Here is a 24654-nt window from a genome sequence, read left to right as displayed (position 1 = left end):
CCCTGGTTGTGCTCCTGGTTTCTACCGAAGGCTGTGGTGTCGGTTGGTCTTGCCACTGGACCCCTTTCTGTCCGCCTCGCTTTCGCCCTCTTCCTCTGCCCCAACCTCTGCCTTGAAAAGGTGGCGGATTTGAGGGGAAAAATTGCGGTGGACCCTGTTGGTAGAAGGGGTATTGCCATGGAGGTGCCATGTGGGGGGGGCCATGAAAAACTGGTCCTTGATGGTATCCTGGTTGCCAGTTGGGATGTTGTGGGGCCCGGTTGTTCCTAGGATTATATCCTCCACTTGAGTCACTGCTAGTGGAGCCTCGTCGGCTGTTGTTATCTGTGTTTTCATCCGAGGAGTAATTTGTCTTTTTGTTCTTGAAGCCATCCTTCAAGTATGGATACACCTTCTCCTTCTCAAATTTAGCAATATCTTTCTGTAGTTTGGCTGTTTTTTGGTTCAGAAGGTATTCGTGGTGATCTGCCATTTCTTGGTTGATCTCCGCTAATTTGGTGGTGAAGTTAGCCTTGGTGTTCTTATTGACCGCACTTCTCATTGTGGCTTCTATGGCTGAGATTTTCTCTAATAAGGCCTCTGACAGCCGTTTAGATGTTTGTACGATTAAGAAGAGTAAATCTTTAGTACATTTCCAGGATACCTGGACGCAGTCGACCTTAAATTGTTTATCTTCTAGGAAGAGTCTGGGTATAATGTTCACAATGAGGCCTTGAGGGGCAATTTTATTTCTCAGGTATTCGGTCATCATTATCCCATGCATCGTAATCCTTATTAGTTCTTTCTTCAAATCAGTAAGTATGGCCCAATCGTCACTAGTAGCACCAGAGGTAGCGGTAGTGGATAAGGTGAGTAAACTCGGTGCCGCCCTCAGGGCTTCGTCAATGGCGTCATCATCAAAGCTGAGACCTGGTACATCTTCCATAATGGACGGGGTGTGGCTAGGTGTAGTGTATTAACAGGGAATTTCGAAATCGGACCGCAAGTGCGGGGTACTGGGGACAACCACCCAGTGTATTATGGGCCATAGAAGTGAAAAAGTGTCACTCTTGGTATCCTACGTGTCCGGTGGGGGTGACCCACGCAATATATATGAACAAAAGAGGGGACGAAGATGGACTATGTTTAAAGGGGTCCAGTGTACCTGTCCAGAGAACAAGAAACAAAGGTTGTACAAAGTTCCCCTAGGTGTGGACATGTAATAGGGTCTCTCTCCCAAGTTACTAGGTGAAGGCAAGGGGGTATTATTTGCTAAGAAATCAGCAAGTTCCTTGTCGGAACTAGGAAGCCTCACACAACTAATGAGCTGGATGACATGTCTCATTCAGCCTGCTTGAGATGTTGTTTAAATCATCGGCTTCCTGCTCCTACGTCAAGCCGGCGCTGCAATGCCTGACGGGTAACAACAAGTGTCACTCTTTTACGGAGATCTTTTGTTCCTTGCCGTGATATGCTGATATGTGTGCGGCTAGAAAAGGTGAGGTAGTGAGCGAAAGGTGATTTAAAAAAAGTTGGATAGTCCACAAAGTAACCTTTAATCATGTGGCTAGCCACTTTATTAAAAAGTGCAAAGAGGGGTATCGAGGACCAAAGTAACTATTAGTATGGCCTCATTTCAACCCTCAGACATGGTCAACATGTTTCATGCCCAAAGAGGCAATTCTTCAGGACCAGATAGTGCTCATATACTCGTTAGGTGCCCAGAGGTGAGCTACAGGGTATTAATGATACAACCTGGTGGGTCTATGACTATAGCAGGCTGTGAGTACTGCATCACCGTCAGACCTAGGGATCAAGCAAAAATAACAATAACAGCATCATCATTATTTGCCCCAACGCTTACATATTGTGCGTCGTATTTATCCCAAAAGACAATACCGCACCCCGGCATATGTGATCTTCTAGGTGCCGAAAGGAATATTTGTATGTAACATGGTGAAGGGAGAGAGACTATTATTACATTCGTCGGGACATGACCCAAAGCTCATTAGGAACATGTGTGAGTACTACTCTTAGGTAGAGGTATGTTGCTAACTAACAATAGTACCTCTTGGGTAGGAAGTTTATCGTTTAAAGTGTGCAGCCACTATACCCCAAGGGGGATGTCAGGGACTCAAGGGGATGATTGCCATTAAATTCATGGGGCTTACCATTGCGAACCCACTGTCAGTCTGCGCGGCTAGTTCCTGTGGGGACTGCGCTAGGGACCTAGCCCTGTCAAGGGACTTGACAGGAAAAGAAAACAAAACAAAACAAAACAAGGGGTTAAAGCCAGGACGTTGTCGAGGTAAGTCAGTGGACCACGTGTGGCCTCGCCCCGCCAGGCTGCCCCGCAAGGTTGGAGATAACACCCGTTGGAGTGACCGGGCCCTGCTATGGGCACCGGCGGAACCCAGGTGGTCGAGGGTGGGGCCAGCGGTGTTCTGGGCTATAGAAGCGGGGGATCGTATGTCGGCCCCAAGCAAGGGGAGTCCCCATCATTAGCAGCCCAGCGGTACGCGGCGCCCCACGTGGGCCCCTGCAGTGAGTCTGTCACATAGGCCCGGCGGCGAGTAGTAGCTCGGCACAGAGGGCTTACCTTAGCGGCGAGGAGACAGCGCCGGTCAAACCTACCCCCACACACATACGGCGTGTCAATGCACGCGGAACAGCCGGTGGAGTCCTGGAGCTCAGCCGTCATTAAGAACAGGGCGTGCGAGTCCCAGTGGGGGCGGGACCGCCATGACGCGATTGCCTAGGCGGCCAATCAGGGGCCATTCGTGTACGTGGGTGGGAATTGTAGTTCACCCGGTCACTCCAACGGGTGTTATCTCCAACCTTGCGGGGCAGCCTGGCGGGGCGAGGCCACACGTGGTCCACTGACTTACCTCGACAACGTCCTGGCTTTAACCCCTTGTTTTGTTTTGTTTTCTTTTCCTGTCAATTCCCTTGACAGGGCTAGGTCCCTAGCACAGTCCCCACAGGAACTAGCCGCGCAGACTGACAGTGGGTTCGCAATGGTAAGCCCCATGAATTTAATGGCAATCATCCCCTTGAGTCCCTGACATCCCCCTTGGGGTATAGTGGCTGCACACTTTAAACGATAAACTTCCTACCCAAGAGGTACTATTGTTAGTTAGCAACATACCTCTACCTAAGAGTAGTACTCACACATGTTCCTAATGAGCTTTGGGTCATGTCCCGACGAATGTAATAATAGTCTCTCTCCCTTCACCATGTTACTTACAAATATTGCTTTCGGCACCTAGAAGATCACATATGCCGGGGTGCGGTATTGTCTTTTGGGATAAATACGACGCACAATATGTAAGCGTTGGGGCAAATAATGATGATGCTGTTATTGTTATTTTTGCTTGATCCCTAGGTCTGACGGTGATGCAGTACTCACAGCCTGCTATAGTCATAGACCCACCAGGTTGTATCATTAATACCCTGTAGCTCACCTCTGGGCACCTAACGAGTATATGAGCACTATCTGGTCCTGAAGAATTGCCTCTTTGGGCATGAAACATGTTGACCATGTCTGAGGGTTGAAATGAGGCCATACTAATAGTTACTTTGGTCCTCGATACCCCTCTTTGCACTTTTTAATAAAGTGGCTAGCCACATGATTAAAGGTTACTTTGTGGACTATCCAACTTTTTTTAAATCACCTTTCGCTCACTACCTCACCTTTTCTAGCCGCACACATATCAGCATATCACGGCAAGGAACAAAAGATCTCCGTAAAAGAGTGACACTTGTTGTTACCCGTCAGGCATTGCAGCGCCGGCTTGACGTAGGAGCAGGAAGCCGATGATTTAAACAACATCTCAAGCAGGCTGAATGAGACATGTCATCCAGCTCATTAGTTGTGTGAGGCTTCCTAGTTCCGACAAGGAACTTGCTGATTTCTTAGCAAATAATACCCCCTTGCCTTCACCTAGTAACTTGGGAGAGAGACCCTATTACATATTCAACCGTTTTACTCAGACCTTTTGCGACCCTTTCGTAGCAAAGGAACATGGGAAAAGAGTCCGCTGTGAAGAAGGGAAACCACAGCAGTGAAAAATGAATTTTGTTTACACTTCTGTGACATCAAAGTAATCAATAACAGGCCTTTGATTCCCTTGATCACCAGTAATGGTTCCTCCAGATATACACAAAATAAAATACAATAACTTAATGGCTGAAACGGAGTGAACAAGTTAACTATTGCAAGAGCAGCACCTGCAACTAACAGAGGCATTTTTAAGGAACCTCTGGGTTATGAGTTTAATTCAATATAAGGCAAATAACAGATCAACTCTAAGCCAAGCACTTCCCAGTCGTATGCGCCTGCAATAAGCATACCAGATTTTGTTTACCTTAATTGTTGATATGAAGGCAGTTGTGAGGTACGAACACAGTCGAGGGGGCAGAATCAGCTTGCCAATGTCCTTGTCGTCCCGCAAACAGCTTGCAATTGCTTTCTGGCATAGGAGCTGCAGGTTAGAGATCCGGTGCTCTACACGAACCACGTAGAGAGCCGGTCCAGAGGCGAGGAACAGGCGGGAATCCCTGTGACCCCAGCAGATAGAAGTGATAGGACGCTGTGGTAAAGAAAGGAGGGCACAGTCAGCTGCACAAACGGAACAGAACTCCTACCCTCAGCTGACAGTAGTGTGTGTCTGGTACTCATACATTTGTTTACGTTATATCAGCTGAATGATATGTGTGAAGAATGGAACACATTGTGGATGTATTTAATACATTATTAACAGGTATTTTAGAAAACCAATAGCATTTGGATAATTCCCCAGTGCCCCCAGCAGGAAGACTAGCCGTACTGGCGGGAGAGAGGAAAGATACCGGAAAACAATAATGGTGCTTCCCCAGTCATCGGAGACTTGATGCATACCAGGAACTGCTCAATCCAACAGGTAAATCTGAGCTAAATTTGAAAAGGACAGATTTCTCTCCTTAACAACAGGGCTAATGCTACCTATAAGCGCCTCTAAAAAAAATAATCTGAGACAGACACCATAGCAATATTGTTCCATCACATACTTGTCTTTCCTGGGAATGATAGTGGAGTGCTGCGAACATTTGTTATCCAACTTCTAGGCATCTTCAGCAACCAACTTACCAGTTAGGCTTCAGACCCTGCTCCAGCCCAGAAACGTTATCGATCCGGATGGTCAATGAAGCACTGGACACCCTGAGTAAAGGGAGCTCAGGGCAGCAAGCCCAACGAATTGCTAGCCTGCCTTCGACACAAACTATCACAAGGCCATCCTCATCATAGTCCGATCCCACATGTGCGTATAAGATTGCGCCTGGATTCTTAGATTCTTGCCTTCCAAAGAAAGGCAATGATCTCCATGCCCGAAGTTCTGCTATCTGTAGATGAAAACCCAAGGGGGGCGGGGGAGCTGCACTGAGGAGGAAAGAGAGGTGGCTTATGATGAATCAAGGATTCACTAGGAGGCAATTGCGGAGTGGTGGAAGGAGCTAGCCATGTGCGATTGATAGTGTAACTTTGCATGAGAGTGTGCATGCACTTTCTCGCCTGCCCATGTAACACATCCGGTTTGAGGTTCTGCCATCCCCCCCGTCTCTTTGATGACTACCCCACCCAGGATTTGTATCACTCCTGTCTTAGGAGTTTTATTTTATCTACCTTGGAAGCATGCAGCTGCAAGAATCTATGGCTAGGACCCACATATTTCATCCCATTGTCCCGCATGTTGGGAGGTGTTGCACTGTGCCACATATGCGACATGGTATGGCGTAGAAGGTCTAGGAGTTAGCCTTACATTTTTTTAAACAAAGTTTTATTGGTTTTACACATCAACATACAATCAAGTGGCAGTGGCTCCATCAGTTTCACGAATCATAGCAATAGCACAACCAATGTGCCCCACGTGTCAACACCCTATCTATCTCGCTCCCCCCACCCCCACTACCCCCGCCCCCCCATGTCAGTGTGCCTCAGTCGTTATTCTCGCAGTGCAACATAAATCTACATGAACAGCATGAGACTTTTCCATGATCTTGAACAGTAACTCCCCAACACATTAGGGGTCCAAACATCATGCAAACCAGTGCATGCTACTCAGACCATCTTCCACAACCCTCAGTATGACCCTTCAGTGCCTCAGCTGCAATTGGGTATGTAGGCCTAGTGTACTGTGTCCCCAGTAGGTGCCCCCGTCCTCCCCACCTCCGTCGCCTCTCCCTGGCTCGCCTGGACCTCCGCCTCACTGCTCTCTGCGACTTCTGACATGGATTGTAATTCTACTACTAGCGCACTCCACGCCCTAGCTGTTTCTAGTGCCTTATCGTTATTGGCGCGGTTGGCTATTTGTAAACGAAGAGTCCCTTCACTAGACGCCCATTGCTGAAAACATCCCCGCCATCTCAGGAAGCTGGGGCCCCCCCTAGTTTTCCAATGTAGTGTGAGCTCCCTTTTGGCCAGGATGAATCCCAAATCGAAAAATTTACTGGTAATCTTCATGGCCGGTGTGTGCGAGGAGTTAGCCTTACATAAGGGCAAAATAAAAATATGTAAGTGACGGAGAGATGGGAGTAAAACAGAGGAGTCTGAATTCAATGGTCTAATAGGGGTGAAAAGAAAAGTAGGAAAAAAATGGAAGGAAATATTTGGGCCTCTCAGTTTCTACATTGTTATACTTCTAGAGTGTTGTTAAACCTTCTAACTCCATTTGCACATCTTCCCTACATTTTGTACACGTAGTCACTGCTACTGTTGGCAACTTGACAGCTATGCATGTATTTTAATTGTATTCCATAGTCACAAAATGCTAGCACTCAAAGAAGAAAGGAAGACAAAAATGGCTAAACACGCACCAGACCAATCAGGAATGCCTAAGACTACCTAATGCTACAAGTTACGCAGAAGGCAGAATTCCCAGAATCATCCCTACCCCGGTTTTAGCTGTAGATTATTACACCATCCATCCATGCTAACTAGTTACGCGACCCCCAGCAGCTCCCCTTCCCCCTCTGGTCTCCACTTGTATCATTAGTGCGGGGATGCCTCCGGGTCACCAGGCGCTTTATAAATCGCTAAATAAATAAATAATCCAGAGTCCCAAGCTACATGTGGCCTACCAATTTATATTTGTCAGGACCCAAAGCAATTTGGCTGTGTGGCTGTTTTAGGAACAATAGGAGTGGATATTAGTGAAATATTATTCCTATTTAGGTTCACCTTTCAATAAAGTGTCAATTCACACAAACCTTTGTAAACAATCATGAAAGGTTATCATTCCAATACAAGGTGTAACATATATAAACCAGTAGTGAGACAGCCATCTTTTCTTCACGTGCTGAAGAATTTCAGCTGTTGAGGCTGCATTCTGCTCGCAGAAGAAAAGGCTAAAGTGTATAAGAGCCTTCTGAATGTTGTTTTCTGGCAACCACTTGTTAACAGGAGACTGTGTTCATGGATGGAGATGTGTTTTAATCCAAATTTTGACACTTGACCAAAAGATAGTGTTGATTATGGGCAAATAAACTGCACCTCCTTTTTTTGTTTTATTAGGTTTTGAAGTTATACAGGAAACAGACATTTCTAACTTTTAAATGAAGTACCATTATAGGGATATAGTATATGTATACTACTTCATCCTATTATAACTGTAAGGACAACGGCTTCAGTCCATGTCCATCCCACAAATCAACAGTGAAGAAGAAGAGAGATCCCATAGAATAACTGCTGGCGTATACATGGTAACTACCAGTCTATGTGAGCGTGTATCATAAAGGGGTGCACCCAAGTATGCCTGCGTCTGTGTTGCACCATTAAAATCAACTCCACCTCCTTGTGTCACAGATCTAATAATGCATAAAATGAAAGTTGCAAATTGCATAGTTCATTGTAATATTCGTTGTAAATAATAATATATTAAAAAACGCTTTTCAGTGTTATTTACTGCCAGGCTAATTACAGATTTCTACCACCTCCTTCCGAACTGCATTCTGTATATAGTTCTCTGGTCTCGACTAGAACCTACAAACAATACTGTTCTATTAACATCAATACATTTTTGAGGTACTTCAGAACAATACAAATGTTTTCTGTAAAGAGCTCCCTGCCTCCTGGAACTAGGTTGATGCGATATAAAATGCTTTAATAAATGATGTCAGCAATCGAGATAACCACTCACGCTCACATTCCGGCAAACCCTTAGGGGAATTGCCACATGGTGAATGTAGGGACTCATTAGTAAGCCACAATGCCCAATGGCCTCAGGAAATTGCACATAACGTTCTGCGTGGATGTAGAAAGACTGATCTAAATGACAGAGCATCTTGTCTATTTTATAGCATGTACAGATGCGTGCTTGATTAACTAAGAATGTAAACGTAATTTTATCTATATATCGGAGCTTAGGCTTTTGGAAAGTCAGCTCATTCGCAAAGCTTAATGATGCAACATTTTTAGCACTGCACAGGACGAAAACCTTTTGAGACAAATCTCTGATAAATCCCAACAAGTGACAGAAAAAAGGAGATGAGCTGTGGATCCACGCCAAAGTGTGCAGAAAAAGGGAGCTGGTTTAGTGCACTGGGATGGCACCTCATGGTCCTGGTGATCACTGTGGTTTTATTTCCGGGGTTAAATTGGAGCCAGCATCCCCTACTAGCACAGTAGAGCTGTCAAAGTTTCTAGACCTAGTCTTGCACCAGGGGAATCTCCATGTAGAAGTGTCCTTCACAAGAATGTCTATAAATATGATCCTGACTGGCATTGACAGGAGAGGGCTTTGCAGTTCAGGCTGGGCTGTTTGTAGTGGCACAGTGGGAAAAAACTGATGGCCTGCCTTGTGGTCAAGCGTAAATACCAGTGGTTCTGAATAATTCATTACATTTTATCCACTTGTATGTTTTATTTTGCAACTGATGAAGATCTGAGTAATGACATTATAAAAAAAATAATAATAATTAAGCCTACGAAATTGAGTGAAATGCAGTGGAAAATCAGTTTCTTGAAACATTTTCCAAATTGCATAGAAGAGGCAGTTTTCATTTTATCACTGTTTTTAGAGTTTTGTTCTTTGTCGACAAAATTTCTCTCTTCACAAAACGGCCAGGGTTCAAACACCGTGTTTTGTTTCAAACCTTCTTCACCCAATGCTTGCATAAGATTTCCGATAAGAGTTGAGAAATTCAAACAAAATAAAGCTTAGTTTTATTACAGAGGCTGTTAATTGTCATATCTCTTAGCCTAATTGTAAGACAAAGGCCAGGTGTGTGATCACACTAGCCTTAAAACAAATAATGTAATCGAAGCACACACTTGGGAACCACCTTTTTCTTTCAAGAGCTACTGGAATACCACAAGAGTGTTATACATCATCACAAGCGAACTGTGGTGGCATTTTACATAAAACTGCAGACGTCAGAACTTGTTTCTAATTTGAAAAAAGCAAGCGTGTATAGGCATTTTGCAGTATGTAATAAGGGATAGCAATAGCATGAACAACATTACTATTTTCTGTTACTGTTAAAGGAGAACAAATTGAGAGCATAAATGTCCTAATTATTACTATTATCATATTATTCTGGCTTCGGAGCCAGCCTGCTAAAAGTACAGGAGTCTGACATCACAATATCTCCAGCTGAGCTTACATTCCCCATCTGAGCTGCTTGTCTCCTAAGAAGCAACAGCTAGGCTTTGAGAGAGTATGTACGAGCGCGCAAGTGCGTTATAGTGTGTCTAACGCATGATTGGGGCTGAGAGGGTGTGTGTGCGTGTAATTTCCAGTATTTATACAGCACAGTTCTTAACTAATTTGTGTGTCAGTGTGCTTTCTGATGTTAGGAGAAAGATTATACTAATGAGCATATGTCTACAAGTATACATTTGAAAGAAAGAGAGGGCGTGTGTGTGTGACAGACAGACAGATCTGAGCAACTGTGAGAGAAAGAATCCCTATGTAAGAAGAGCTCAAGTATTTATTTATTTATTTATTTAAAGAGTTTTATATAGCGCTGGCTAGACCCGGAGGTATCAGAGCGCTTTACATGAGGTTCAACAAAATTACAAGATTACATCAGTTTTAATTTACAACAGTTGCTAGAAAAACAATTACAAGAGCATCAAAGACGAGATAAGTGGAGTGTAGAGGGGAAGGGGGTAAGGGTAAAGGGGTGGGGGGGAGATAGAGCAGAAAGACGAAGGAAGGTCTGCCCAAAGTCCGGCTGGGTAGGTGACGGTCGAGGGGGAAGTCCCAAAACCCATCTCCTCTATAGCTATCAGGTAGCTCCACTGGGCTTTGGCCAAATAGCTGGGTCTCAAGGGAAACATTAAAAGAATATGGAGGGCAAATAATGGAGCGTAGAGGGGAGGGTGAGAGAAGGGAGAATAGGGGAAGAGACAACAAGGAGAGACAAAAAGAAGTCTGTCTAAAGGCCGACTGGGTAGGTGACGACCAAGGAAGGAGTCCACGGCCCATCTCCCCTATAGCTAAACCAGGTAGCTCCATCGGGCATGTTACTTTTAGTGGGTAAATGCCTAAGTGTGGCTAGTTGAGTTTGGGTGTTTTTAAGAAATTGTAGGTGTGTGTGGTACAAGGCGATCTTTACGTTTGGTAAGGTTAAATGGTTGAAAATAAAGAAGAACTTCCCAAGTCACCACTGTAAGACGATTCATCAAGCCTGAAGCACGTACTGGGTGGACTGATACACCCATTCTGTGAAGCCCACAAGGCTGAAGTGAACTAGCATCTTTTACAACAGCTGCTGCAAACTTCAAATATATTACCTGATTTACTATCAGAATGTATCATACAATTTATTGTAAGTGCACAATTGGGATACAGATTCAATCAGTGGTGAATTAAAATGTCATTCATTTAATTTGTTTCACATATTACACTTTCCTATATTTAAATAAGCTACAAAAAATTAAGCATACGATCATCGGGTTCTAGAATGGAGTGAGATGAAAAAATCAATCAGTAGAATGCAAGAATTCAATAAGGGAGGTGAAATAGTATTCCAATTAAGTTTGTTTATTTTTGTTTTAGTCGAATACAACTATACATTTCTGCGTCATTTTCAAGTAGCCAAACATACTAATCATTAATCAATGCCCAATAGATGGATGCTGTCAATCCAGGTGCGAGGTGTAGTGCAGCATTGACAGAAAGGCCACAGTGTTGTTGGGAATCAAAGGAGTCTCATGCCTGATGTTTGATGCTACTCTGAATAAGAAACTTTTTTCTAACCAAGCAGAAGACATCAACAGCAAGGTGTTTCACCTCAAAAGGCCTACTTGTAGGATCTGATCCTGAAAACGGATAATAAAAGTCCATGACCTGGGCAATATCATCAATTCTATAAATCTGTAACAGAAATTAATGCGTGGGTCCTTGAAATTCACGATCAGTCTATGGCCAGCCCACCATAAAATAAATTATTGAGACTATTAGCTCTCATGGAAGAAAACAAAAAAAGAATAACAATTTTACCTTTGGTCCTTCTTCCTAATAGTCAAGGAATATGCCCAGGTACATTTGCGGAAGACTGATATGCCAGTGGATGGTGCAATAACAATGTAAATAGAGAGCTAAACCTAAAGCGCAAATGGGATTCCAGTAAGAAATGTGTTCTCTATGTTGCTATTGCTCCCTGTTTTTCCATGCCTGTTGTGGTAGACCGATTATTCCAAGAAAAGCTTAACACCCACACACCCAAGGTGTAGGAAAGAAACTTTAACATAATTGGGAAAAAGGCAAGGCAACTTCTAAGCAGTAGCAAGGTCTCAAGAGACCAGTGCCCTTGATTGTTAGTGTGAGGGGATCATGTTTTTCATGACCTTCAAAATGTATTTGAATGTAGTCAAAAATGTCAACAGCATGAATTAAGGCAGTTAGAACACCACAATCAGTCTTCTAAACCCACAACAGAAAAATGGAAATTGATATCAATTCATATTCCAGAATACAGAAAGTGTCAAACACTCCATCTTATGTCTATAAAACCATAAAGAAATACTCACAAGAGCTGTCTCTTTACTATGCCTTCAGCCAGTCTGGTTCTCACCCGTATCCGCTAGGTACTTAGGACCCCTTAGTGACAGCCGTGTGCATCCCTTCAGGCTCCAGCTATTTAGGTGCCAAGTCAGGGGATGCTTTGTCCATCAAGCATTGTTCATTGAACTCAATCAGCTTGGAAAAGTTTCAGACTTAACACAGTGACAAGATGATGAACTCGCAAGATGGGCGGCTGCCCTGCAGAGCAGTGAGATCCAAATGGCTCATCAGGCTCCGCAGCTGGTGCATTTACTGGTTAATGAATGTTACCGCTGCCCGTCTGTCTTGAATACATTACAGCTTTTATCAAGAGCTTTTAAAAACACTTCAGAAGCCCACTATTAATTGCATTGCTGAGGCAGAAAACCACAAACTTCCACTTCAGCCAGAGCTGTTTGCAGAAGATCCTTTCAGGTGGATGAGCTGTCAGGAAAAGATCACATGCTTATTACAGATATAAGTGGCAATCAAATGACTGCTTGGTAGAGAGGTATTCTTGCAAATCCCTGATTGCCCCTGTACAGACCAACAGGACGTTTATTTAGGTTTAAGATTTTCATAGAGTGAATCTTTTACACAAACTGAGTGTCAGTGCGCTTTACAATGAACACCAAAAGCACTAGATCGTCTCACAGCAACCCTTACATGGAACAGAGTTAAAATATCCAATAATTCCAGAAGAAAGAAAAGAAAGAAAAATCCAAATAACATTTCAACATACAAGTAAAGCACATGTGGCATCAAACATACTCATAGTTACTCTTATAGATCAGAGTTAACTGGTATACAAATATTACAAGCTAGATCACTAATCTGCAGTCAACCTAGTTAAAGAGAAAAATAAATAATTAAAAACAAGTATGTTTGATTGCAGCAGATAGCGCACTTTGAATGGATATTAAAAAATTAGGACATTGGTTAGCTGAAGTAGGTTTGAACGCGCTTTTTAGATAATAGAATACTCATTACCAATAGACATTTAGGGCTCTATTTCGATGTCGTTAGGAAGGCCTCCAGACGGGTTCCAGAACGTGCAAATCCAATTCGGAGCCTATGTTTCCGAAACCCCAACCTGTCCGTCCGACTCATTCGCAGACGAATCGTGCCATGCAATGGAGACTGATTCTGAACGAGCACGATTCAGACAGCTGTATTGACTCGGTCTCAGCGAGACGAAGTGGTTGTGGCAATCAGACTACTGGGGCAGTACCAGGCCCCCCTTCACCCGGGCCCTCCGAATCGGTCCGGGGGGAGTGCCTATGGGCCCCCACCGATCCAAGCATGCACAGTGTGGCAGGCACCATGCGGTGCCCGCCACAGGGTGTACGCTTTTCCCCACCCACCACTTTTTGCTTTGGGAAACTGTGTACACGTTCGGTATACAGGGCCCCATAGAGTTCAATGGGAGTCCGAGTGAACCGAGTCCGTCACCATACGAGTGCATCATTCTTGTTCGGTGGACTCTCCCAGCGTGATTCGTTAGGTAAGCCCTCCAGATCAGAGTCATACAGAGGGCTTTCCTAGCGAGATCGGAAGCAGGCCCTAAGATATCAGGGGAGGAAATACGCAGGGATCCTAAGCAGGTGTTACTTTTTACCATGATAGCTCACAGAAAGTATCTGGTCCCAGCGTGATGTCATTTCCCTCTGTGAAATCTTTTCTCCAGATTGATTTCCTCCACTGCACAATCTCTTCTTCAATGTGCTGAACTTTCCACTCAACTTAAGGCAACTCACACACACACATTCAGTGTGGACCTCTGGATCTTGTGAAGGAATAATGCTAGCCTCATAGTCCTTATTTCTTGCTTACTGTCCACCAAAAGAGGTCTTCATGCAGTTGAGTACACATAATGAGTCTAATGCCTTGATTTAAAAAAAAAAAAAACCTCACAAATGGTTGCCGACTGCAATGTTGCAGAAAATGACAATTGTGTTTCTGTCATATCCTATTTAGTTTTCTCCTATCTTGGTCATCATTTACTTTACACCAGCCTACCTATGGCAATATAGCTCAGAGTGAAGAGTGTGCCTTGCATCAGACTCCGTCTGGCATATCCTCCAAGGGGTTTCTGACCAGGGTCTGTCACAAAGCTGTGCCCAAGATAATTGAAATAAATCATGATGTGTGGGTTAGGAGGCTGCTAACACATACACAAAGATAATAGTGTGGGTGATGGGGCCTCCTCCCTTTGCGGGGAGTGTGGTGGAGTTCTACTGCACCAGGCTAGCAGTCAAAGCATTGTTTGAAGAGGTATTTTAGGATTTTCCTGGTGACTAAAATGATATGTCCAGTTTCTCTATAGTCTCACAACAGGGTTTTAAGTCCATGTTTGGGAAAAAATCACTAAATATATTTTTCTAAACACATTTATCTTTCCTTGGTCACATAAAACGGTGAAGAAACCTTTTTATTTTTAGAAGCTGAAAATCAGAATCATGCTTTTTATTGCATTATTTAGACGCTGCTCTCCAAGTTATGCTCATAAAGTTTTGATTTTGCATTTTACCTCCCTTTGCAGTAACTATGTGATAAGGAAATTAAACCAATAGGAGTGTCCATGTGTTCATCATAGCTAACTCAGTTTCAGTGAGCTCTTGCTAATGGTGCTGAGATCGACTGGAAGGCAATGTCATCTGTGACTAAGACATACTCCCATCACATGGGAGTTAATAAAGTTTCATTCTGATAATTTTGTGACTCAGGAGCCCTTACTGTAGGACATACCAGCGAAAGAGAACCCTACTCCTTCTCTGATCATGGACAGTGAAACAAGACAGCAGTACTGTGTCCAGGAAAGACGGTATCCCGGAAGAATCCACATGGTCATGGAGGAAAATGGTGTTGAGGAAAATGCCCCTCACTCCTCACCAGTGGATGCTTCTCGAGTTGGGGATTTGTCACAGAGGAGATACAATTAAGCAATATGCGAAAGGTCCCATAGCAGAGTGCACCAGAGAGAAACAACAAAGGGCAAGGATTGGTTGCAAAAAGTGAAGAGGAGTGGGATTCTGCATGGAGGTAGCACATAGTGAACTATGACTGATGTATGTGTGAAATATGGGAATTCATGGGAAACTTGAGCTTCTGGATTTTTTGTACTGTGTATTGCACAATAGATTGAAAAGTTTCCCAGCTGGCCGCTAAATGAGAAGGAATGAGTGAAGGTGCACAAATATATGAGATACAACTAGCCGAGTGGAAGAGATGAGAGAAGCTTAAGTTATGGAAAAGATTACTGCTGCAAATTGGGCAACTGAGATGACACACCACAGAAGTCACAGTCAGTCAAAGTGCAATATTAGAGGAGAAACACTGGAGTGCAACGAGTTTTTGAGACGTTCATACATGAGGAGTTCTTACTTTGAGAAATTTGGGGCAGTATCAACACGCTTTTGGGAGACAGCATTGGGATGAGTGATTAGCTCTCCATGGAGCAGTATAGCGAACACGCTCCAGAGAAATGATCTGAGGCTCTACTTCATCCTGGAAGTTTTATAAATGACACCACTGAGGATTTACTTTTGACAGTGCAGAGTCACTTAATGAGGTGTTGAGTATCTGCATTTCCCAATGGGAAGCCTGGTCCTTCTTTAATCCCCTTACGTCTCCTTCTGTCCTTTATTTCAACTCTGTCTTTTGCTTCTCCCTTTGTAATCCACCTCATCTCCTCGTTCCTTCTATATCTCCCACAGAAGCCTACAGTTTTTGGAAACTGCGGGGCATTGTGCACATATGCACCCTAATATAATGTAGGATTGGTTCTCTGATAAACATGTTCTGCTGATAACAATTGTGCTGTAAGAATTTGTGTGGGCTGCTACAGGCATACTAATAATAACAGGCAAACATATCTGTTGTTTGGTGTATGCAGTTTACTGTTGATTGACCTGGGTCACTTGATCGCCCCTTTGCTACGGTACGGGTTCATAAAATTACAAATGTAATAAAGTTTCCAAAGCAACCTGAATCCTCTGAATATAACACTATTGGAAATGGAAGAAAAATGCAGCATTCCCCTCAAAATCACTTTCACTGCACAATACTATGCAGTTATAGTTCATTAGGTATCATGTATGCTACCTGTTGAGATTCAGGGGACTATTGGTGAACTATTACTTACTCACCTCTGTACTCATGCAACCTTTCACATAACTGAATAACTTTTTTTGTAACTTAAACCGTAGGGTGCAGCTTGTGACGCTGGTGTCCACTCAAAAAAATGATGCTTATTCTCAAGTCTAAATACTGGGATAGAGCCTTCAGACTCAGAATCTTTACTTTATTGCCTTCTTTTTCAGTTTGAGAGGAGCGTGGTTTAGCCACTAAGTTAAGATCCAGAGCTACCACCAAGGAAGGGAATCCCTGGAGGCTATCCAGCGGAATCAGATGGAGGATCAGGTAGCGCTCCCTGTGAGTGAGGTTTGGCTGTGGGGGTTAGGCGCTAATCCCGAGATAGCCTAACATGACTGGCAGCGACCAGAGAGTTAGGTCTCTGACAGAGTGCGCCCCATACCTACATATCGCGTTGTAGATTAAGTTCTGTATCGCCCTCGGCCGTGAGGCATGATGCCAGTCCTGGAGGCCCTGCAGACTGGCTGTGGTGAAGGGGAGCCCCCACAGCATTGGCTGGCCAGGTCGCTACAGAAAAGACTACAGCGGAAACGCGAAGGTGCACCAGTGCCCGGAAGGGTGATATGCCCCCAAAGCAGAAGTGATGGGGAAAGGATACTGGTGGTGCCCTTGTACTTCCCACCTGGATTGCAATTGTTTCTGAAGAAAAAATGGGGACGTGGATTACACTAGCCCACATAGGACACCTGGTCATGGGAGGTGATATTAACCTGAAGCTCCATTAAGATATAGACAGGTTTACGACAGTCAGGTCTTGAGTCACGATGATAGACGAGGCAACACTTACCGATGGAGTTTGGGCTTATGGGCCTGTGGTGCAGCTCACACCCCACTAACAGGGAATATTCCTATGCAGCCACCAACAGGTACTTTTTTTTAGGCTTGATTACGTCTCTGCTCCAATACTGCAGGGGGCAGTAGATACAAGAACACACATTTCTCTCATTATCTGACAATTTCCCACTCACGACAATGCTATATTTTAGCCAGGGAAAAACAAGGATGTGCAGGATTTGGAATACTGTTTGGGTATGAGGGAAGCTTCGTATATAAATAACCCAAGCAGTAAACTGTTTATCATGTAGACCTCCTAAGGGAGGAATATAGACAGGTTTTAGTGAATGAAGCACAGACGTTCTACTTAGCGTAACAACACAGGTTCTACGAGGTAGGCAACGAAGTGGGCAAGCTGTTGGCCTGGCTGGTACATAGAGAAAAGAGTCGAAGATGGGTGGGCTGCATTCTGACAGAGGCCGGTACCCTGGTGGAATTGGGGTTGGGCATTGCACAGGCATTCGCCACATACCTGGAGTGTGTATAGTGGTCTAAGCTCAATACTTGTCAGCTGAAGTGGAGGGGTTTGTGAAGGACCTCTCTATCACATTTCTGAAAAAAGAGGATGCCGCCATATTGATCAGAAAATGTAGGTATTCGAAGTCGAAGATGCCATTACGCAAATTAACTCCAAGAATACACTGGCATGCAATGACTGGCCTGCCCACAGAATTCTTCAAATGTCAGGAGGGAAAGATTGCAGAACCTCTCATACAGATGTTTTATGAGGCAAGGAACGAAGGAACTCTCCTCAGGGACCTCAGAGTGGCTAATATACCCCTCATCCATAAAAAGGCCAAACCACCGGAGGACTGTGCCCTGTATTGCCCCATATCACTACTAAACACCAAGACAAAAATCCTAGCCAAAGTGTTGACGAACTCCCTCTACCAAATAATGGACAAACTAATACTAATACACGTGGACCAATTAGGGTTCATGTCCCACAGGTTGACCAGACAAAACCTAAGACCCCTGCACAGGTTATGGCACGGGCAGCAGCATTTCGAGAGCCAGTGGTGGGACAGGCTCTTGGCGCAGAGAATGCATTTGACTCTTTGGAGTGAGCAAGAGGAGATTGGTCTGGAATTTCAGGCCTGGGTCCAACTGTTATATATATGGCCCCCAGAGTGGGAGTATAGGTAAATGGAGTGGTTTCACAGGAATGTAATCCGGAGTGGAGACCAGACAGGGTTGCCCGCTCTCTCCTCTATTGTACTCTCTGGCTGTAGAATCACTGGCCAACTGCAAGTGGTACGACACCCGAATACGAGGTATTAAATGTGAAACTGACTGGGATAACATTATTTCCCTGTATGCCGATGATCTGCTACTCTACATGACAGAACCAGAACGTTTCATTCTAAGCTTAACATATATATATATATATATATATATATAAAAAAAAATCTAAATTCAATTCAGGGTGCACCTTTCACATCCCTGTGATATGGATATGACCCCTTCCACACAAGTTAATGTAATTTATGATATGCAGTAGGGGTGCCAGCACACTGTACAATTACAAATTAGAGAGTTGGCTAAATAGTATATATTCCGTAATTATTGTAAATTTCTATAGGCAAAATGGAGAGTATATGCTGTTAGACAGCTAGCTGTACTCTTTTATTTAATAGTTGCTGCTCTGAATTCTACAGCCAACAGGTGTTGTGCCTCAGCATAGCGCGCAGGCCTGGAACTTTTTCAAGGCTTTGATTGTCAGTGATTTCTTAATGGAGCGTCAGCAGTCCTTTGTTGTTTTTTTAAGTGTCTCAATCACTAATATATGTATTATCACTTAGGGTTTGAGTATGGACTATAGGGGAAATGTGAAAAAAGCCAATTTATGATAAATAGTTTTTGTTCTCTTATATCCAATAGATAAAGACCAATAGTCAACAACTTTTCTATTGTACATATTTGTAGATATTGTATATGTTATGTAATTGTGTATATATAAGAATCACATATATATATTTTTTTATATATATATATATATTTTTGTATTTGTACAGAGAGTTTGTTTGTATTGTGGGGTTGTTGTTCTGATTGGGTCTGTAGGAGGTGATATTTTAACCCTTATATGATGGATTGGACAATGAGTGTCTTATGAGAACATTTTGGCTTATTGCATTCATGCAGTTATATATTTCCTTTTTTCCTTTTCTCCTGTTTATCAATGGTAAGGAAGGTGGGTGTCGTGAAGTATTTTATTTATGTTCATGCACCATGTGACTCACTTTGGAGGTGGAGCACTGCAAAGAGAAAATGTATTTAAAAAAATGCTGACCAGGTGTCTGGTGTGTGATCAAGAGCACGAGTTGCTCGAAACGCGTCGCCTGAGAGGAAAATAAAATCTACCTGACTGCAGCCTGGGGTCCGTGTCTTCTGTTGCTGAATGTTTGCAGTGCTGAGGACTTGGTTTTTATATATATATATATATATATATATATATAAAAAAAAATCTAAATTCAATTCAGGGTGCACCTTTCACATCCCTGTGATATGGATATGACCCCTTCCACACAAGTTAATGTAATTTATGATATGCAGTAGGGGTGCCAGCACACTGTACAATTACAAATTAGAGAGTTGGCTAAATAGTATATATTCAGTAATTATTGTAAATTTCTATAGGCAAAATGGAGAGTATATGCTGTTAGACAGCTAGCTGTACTCTTTTATTTAATAGTTGCTACTCAGAATTCTACAGCCAACAGGTGTTGTGCCTCAGCATAGCGCGCAGGCCTGGAACTTTTTCAAGGCTTTGATTGTCAGTGATTTCTTAATGGAGCGTCAGCAGTCCTTATTATTCTGGCTTTGTCTAATGCCTTTAAAAATATCCATATATTGGAACATCAATGGTCCTGATGGTTGAAATAGAGTGTACTATTATCTTGAGGTTATTGTAAGGTCAACCGTTCCCGACCGCAAGTAGACACATTGAATATTTATTCGGACCGCTGACACTTCATCAATAAATCACTGACAATCAAAGCCTTGAAAAAGCCCCAGGCCTGCGAATCTTGACATGGCGAAACACGTTGATTGTACACACCTGAGAATGGAGACTATGAATTAAAATAATACAACCGGCTCTCGTATTCTCTCTCCTTTTTTCGTTAGAAGCTTACAAACATGACATAATATATACTATATATCTAACTTTCGAATTTGTATTTGTACAAGATGATACTTACTGAGCCAGAACCCCTACTTCATATCATACATTATACTCCAGCCTACTGGCTACTACATTATTTCCTTTGCACCTTCACCCTGTTACAGCATTGGATCAAAGCAGAGATTCAACTAAAAAAGGTCTTTGCCTCCTCATTGTAAAAGTATCACTGTCTTCCCTGCTGAATATCTGGTTCCTGAGTTCCCGAGGATAGCACTGCATGCTGCAAGAAGCACAACTGAGCACTGGGGATGAAAAAGACAATGGGTCATTTTGGTCCATTTAAATAGTGATGGAGTTGAGGCTGGGTCTGCAGCACTGGAGAGTGGTCAGGGGCCAGCACTGATAGGTCTGCTTAGTAGCCTGCCAGTTTGGTTAGGGCAGTGGCATGGTGACATGGGCAGGGAGAATAAATAAAGTGCTGCAAAACTGTAATAACCCACAGTATTCATATGTGGCTAATTAAATACGACTGATGGGAGATGAATACAGAGGATGCAGCACAGCTCTGACTACAATAAGAACTTACGCAGTGGAATACCAATCAGCTAGGATCTTCACAGAGCAAAGCCCATATAAAGGCAAGAATCCTGAAAATACACCACCACCTAAGATTCAAGTAACAGAAGGAAACAGGTGGTGTTCACTCCTGGCCCACAGAATGGCAGCTTTCTCCAAGCTCTGCTCTGCTGCTGTCTCTCGACTGTGAGCCCTGTGACTCTAGATTGTGATGTAGAAAGGAAATTATACCTTTACCCTCTTGTACTCCTACAAATAGAGACATTCAGAGTCTGTCCCACTATTGTACGTCAGATAAGCAGAGCGATCTCACACAAACGCAAGATGGGCCAATGAACAAGAGATGAAAAAATAAGTAGGGAGTTACACAGTTGGCAGCAGTGCGTGATTGGCTAGACCAGTGGACTTGTCCTTGGAGAGAGTCCGAAAGACCTCTGGAGCTTCTCTTACTGACATCACAGATAGTGAGAGCAGCTCTGGTCAGTGAACAGAAGGAAGAGGGAAGCTGCTGTGTATGGGTGCTGGGCTTCACTAATGCATGTCTCGAGGACTCTCTGATTAATGAGCCTTTGTGGGCTTCTGTACACTACACAGTGCATGGGACAGTCACAGGAAGAATACCTTGAAATTAAACACATCTGGACAAATATTTAAAATTCCTGCTCCAGCAACAGGATGGTGCAGTTGATGTCAAAAGAAGAGATAATGACTTGGGATTGGGGTGGGCTGATTGAAGTATTGAGTATACTGATGGCATTGATTAACAAACTACAAAGGAAGATGAATATAACAGTACTGTAGAGTCAAGCTGAAATCCATATCACCAATGGTTACTGAGGAAGAACCTTACATACCAGAGAGTAAAAACTCAACAACAGTGGCTGAGGGCTTTGCCTCACTGCAACAGGCAAAAAGCTCCGGTCTTCGAAATTCCAATGATGCTCTAGGATGTTGATTTGTGCTTACAGGATAGGCTTAAAAGGATGGAAACCTCCAGGAAACTGCCTAATTTCAAGCTGGCTGAGTTCAAAGAAATTAATTGAATATATGACAATCACAACAGGGACCTTTCTTACATTGGATATGAACCTTCCAGAAGCTTAAATTTTGATGCAAGTGGAGGAAGCTGAGACACATCTCGGTAAATGCAACTCCCCCTCGTATCGGGACGGCAGTCCCAGCATGTCGCGCCCATCTCTCTATGCACACGCCCATGCCTTTCCAGCAGAACGCCCACGCCCACAACGGACTACTTTTCCCCTAACGTTCTTTCCCCCTTATAATGTATATGGTGGCCAGCTGTATAGCCTATGTCCATCTGCAACTCCCCTTTACAATGCTGTATTGGTTGTTGTGATTGGTGCTGCACTTCTCGAGATTACCCGCCTCAAAGGTTTGGGCTCTCTCTTTATTATATTAGTATAGATAGATAAAGCTGCAGGTTTTCCTCCTATCAACATCTTTAGAACTGAGTCGGATGATCAGATGCGAGGAGAGTTGTGTCTCAGCTTCCTCCACTTGCACTTGCATGCGAGGAGAGTTGGCCTTGGGTTGGTATGCTGACTGTGAAAAAGAACCAATGCACCCCTCACTTCTGGACATTATGTCTCAAACACCCCATCCTCTGGCACGTTTGAAGGGATTTCATCGTCCCTTTGTTTTAGCAACATATATTCTGACTATAAGTACATATCCCTCCCCCATTCATTGGTGTTTACATAAATACTTGATTGTGTTCCTCAATATTAAATTACAATAATCTGTTACTGAAATTATGGACTAGTTAATTTTGATGTATACTGTATGTTGTTTTTCTAACAGTGCGTGTTGTCCCTTCTCTTGTTTAATGCTAAAATATTCATAAAAATATTGCGCAGCACATAAAGAAAAAAAGGTGCCAAGCAGAGGCTCTGAGACTTGCATGTCCTGGTTAATTCCGTACCATAACTTCACAATTCATTACGATAAATGCTGAGCTGTCAAATGCTATCTAAAGACGACAGATGTTTCCTCATTCCAACACTTAATTAGAAAATAGTCCAAACTGACAAAAGCGGTTGAGCTAGAAAATGAACTAGAAATAGGAGCATTGATTGAACTGACGTTCTGATATGTATATTGCAGAACTAAATTCTACTGCGCAGCCTTAAGAATTAGATGTAATCCAATTGTAGCATGCACACTAAAACATAATGCAACTTAACACTAACCACGTGAGCCAAAGCCCCCATAGATTGCACATGGTGAAAAGTAGAACTCAAAGCTCCCAACCAGGATCTAAGACACTTGAAAAAGGGGGCAGAAAAGGGTATCTTCCTCCTATTTATGTATTGCAAAGTTATGTATCAATGGTGTGTTAAACTAATTGTGGGTCAAAACCATTCAGCAGTTAACATCACCCAAAATGATTTGAAAAGGGAAGCTCTCTTCCTTTTGGGAATTGTGCTGGGCGAGGGGGGGTGACGTGACATGTCAAATGGAAAATGTATTTTAAAAATAAAAGCAGTAGCTGCCTCTCGAATGGACATGGTTGAAGCTTAATTTTTCTTTTTTTTTTTAAAGGTGCCCAATTGGGAGGGTAAATGCTGGACAGAAGTCTGCTGTCCTTTGCAGGCCTGCTGCCCCTGCATTCGCAGTCACTCAAAGGACGTCTCACAATGTGACTTGACTAATTATTATCTATTAGACAGGTCATTTTGTGACCTCCTGAGAATACATAATTTGCAATGCAACCTTGAAATACACAGGTTGAATACAAACTACACAGTCATTTATAAAGCAGTTGGTGTGCTCATTGCACATCCTGGTTATTCAATGCGTACGAGTGTATTTGTCCCGAAACGCCTGACTTCTGAGTTGGGCGGATTATTTGCCTGATAAACTCCAGCAGAGTTAAATACTACTGTCGCAAGTTGCAGTTCACCTTGTGGCAATTACAAGCTTTGCAGTCGGCTTTGGCTTTATTAGTTGACTAGCAGCCCGTCCCGACGTTGTCCGGGGATGAAATAGAATGTCTGCAATGCTTTCAATTTGCAAGGCAATTTATTTTTAAAACTTACTCTGAATCGCCCCATCACCGGGCTCAGGCCCCGCGTTTAAAAAAAACGTACTCTGAATCGCCCTATCACCGGGCTCAGGCCCTGCATTTTTTAAAAAACTTGCTCAGAATCGCCCCATCACCCAGCTCAGGCCCCGCATTTTTTTTTCAAACTTACTCTGAATCGCCCCATCACCCGGCTCAGGCCCCGCGTTTAAAAAAAAACGTACTCTGAATCGCCCCATCACCCAGCTCAGGCCCCGCGACTCAGAATCGCCTCATCACCCGGCTCAGCCCCCGCAGAAGAATGCGTCCACTGTGAAGCTGTGTCCTCAATGCAATATGGGAACGTTTGTGTCCACTGCAGACGCGAACGTGTTTGTGCGCTCCACCTGACGCTCCGCTCCAGCCGACGGCAATTAGACGCCCCACATCGCGTCAACGTGCAACGCCCACAACAATGGTAAATGCAACGCCCACTTGTATTGGGATGACGCCCACTCGTATTGGGACGACTTGGCTCCATCCGACGTAAATTACACGCCCCACATCGCGTCAACGGCCAACGCCCAAAACAATGGTAAATGCAACGCCACCTCGTAGTCCCAGCAGGCCGCGCCCATTGGTAAATGCAACGCCCCCTCGTAGTCCCAGCAGGCCGCGCCCATCACTCTATGCACACGCCCAAATGGTAAATGCAACTCCCCCTCGTATCGGGACGGCAGTCCCAGCATGCCGTGCCCATCGCTCTATGCACACGCCCATGGCTTTCCAGCAGAACGCCCACGCCCACAACAGACTATTTTTCCCCTAACGTTCTTTCCCCCTTATAATGTATATGGTGGCCAGCTGTATAGCTTATGTCCATCTGCTGCAATTGTCCTTTCCAATGCTGTATTGGGTGTTGTGATTGGTGCTGTGGT

General features: G+C 43.7%; 1 protein-coding gene across 1 annotated transcript in view; it reads right to left on the bottom strand.

Annotated features, from left to right (window-relative positions):
* TULP4 (TUB like protein 4) overlaps positions 1-24654 on the bottom strand; it is an 865190-nt gene that overhangs the window by 279821 nt on the left and 560715 nt on the right. The window contains exon 8 of the mRNA XM_078649123.1: positions 4347-4571. Within this exon, the coding sequence (XP_078505249.1) occupies positions 4347-4571 (225 nt within the window). The remainder of the gene's footprint in view (positions 1-4346; positions 4572-24654) is intronic.

This window comes from Lissotriton helveticus, chromosome 6 (genome assembly GCF_964261635.1).
Source record: "Lissotriton helveticus chromosome 6, aLisHel1.1, whole genome shotgun sequence".
Lineage (NCBI taxonomy): Eukaryota > Metazoa > Chordata > Amphibia > Caudata > Salamandridae > Lissotriton > Lissotriton helveticus.
The sequence above is the reverse complement of the archived record's forward strand: the minus strand, read 5'-3'. Positions and strand labels throughout refer to the sequence as shown.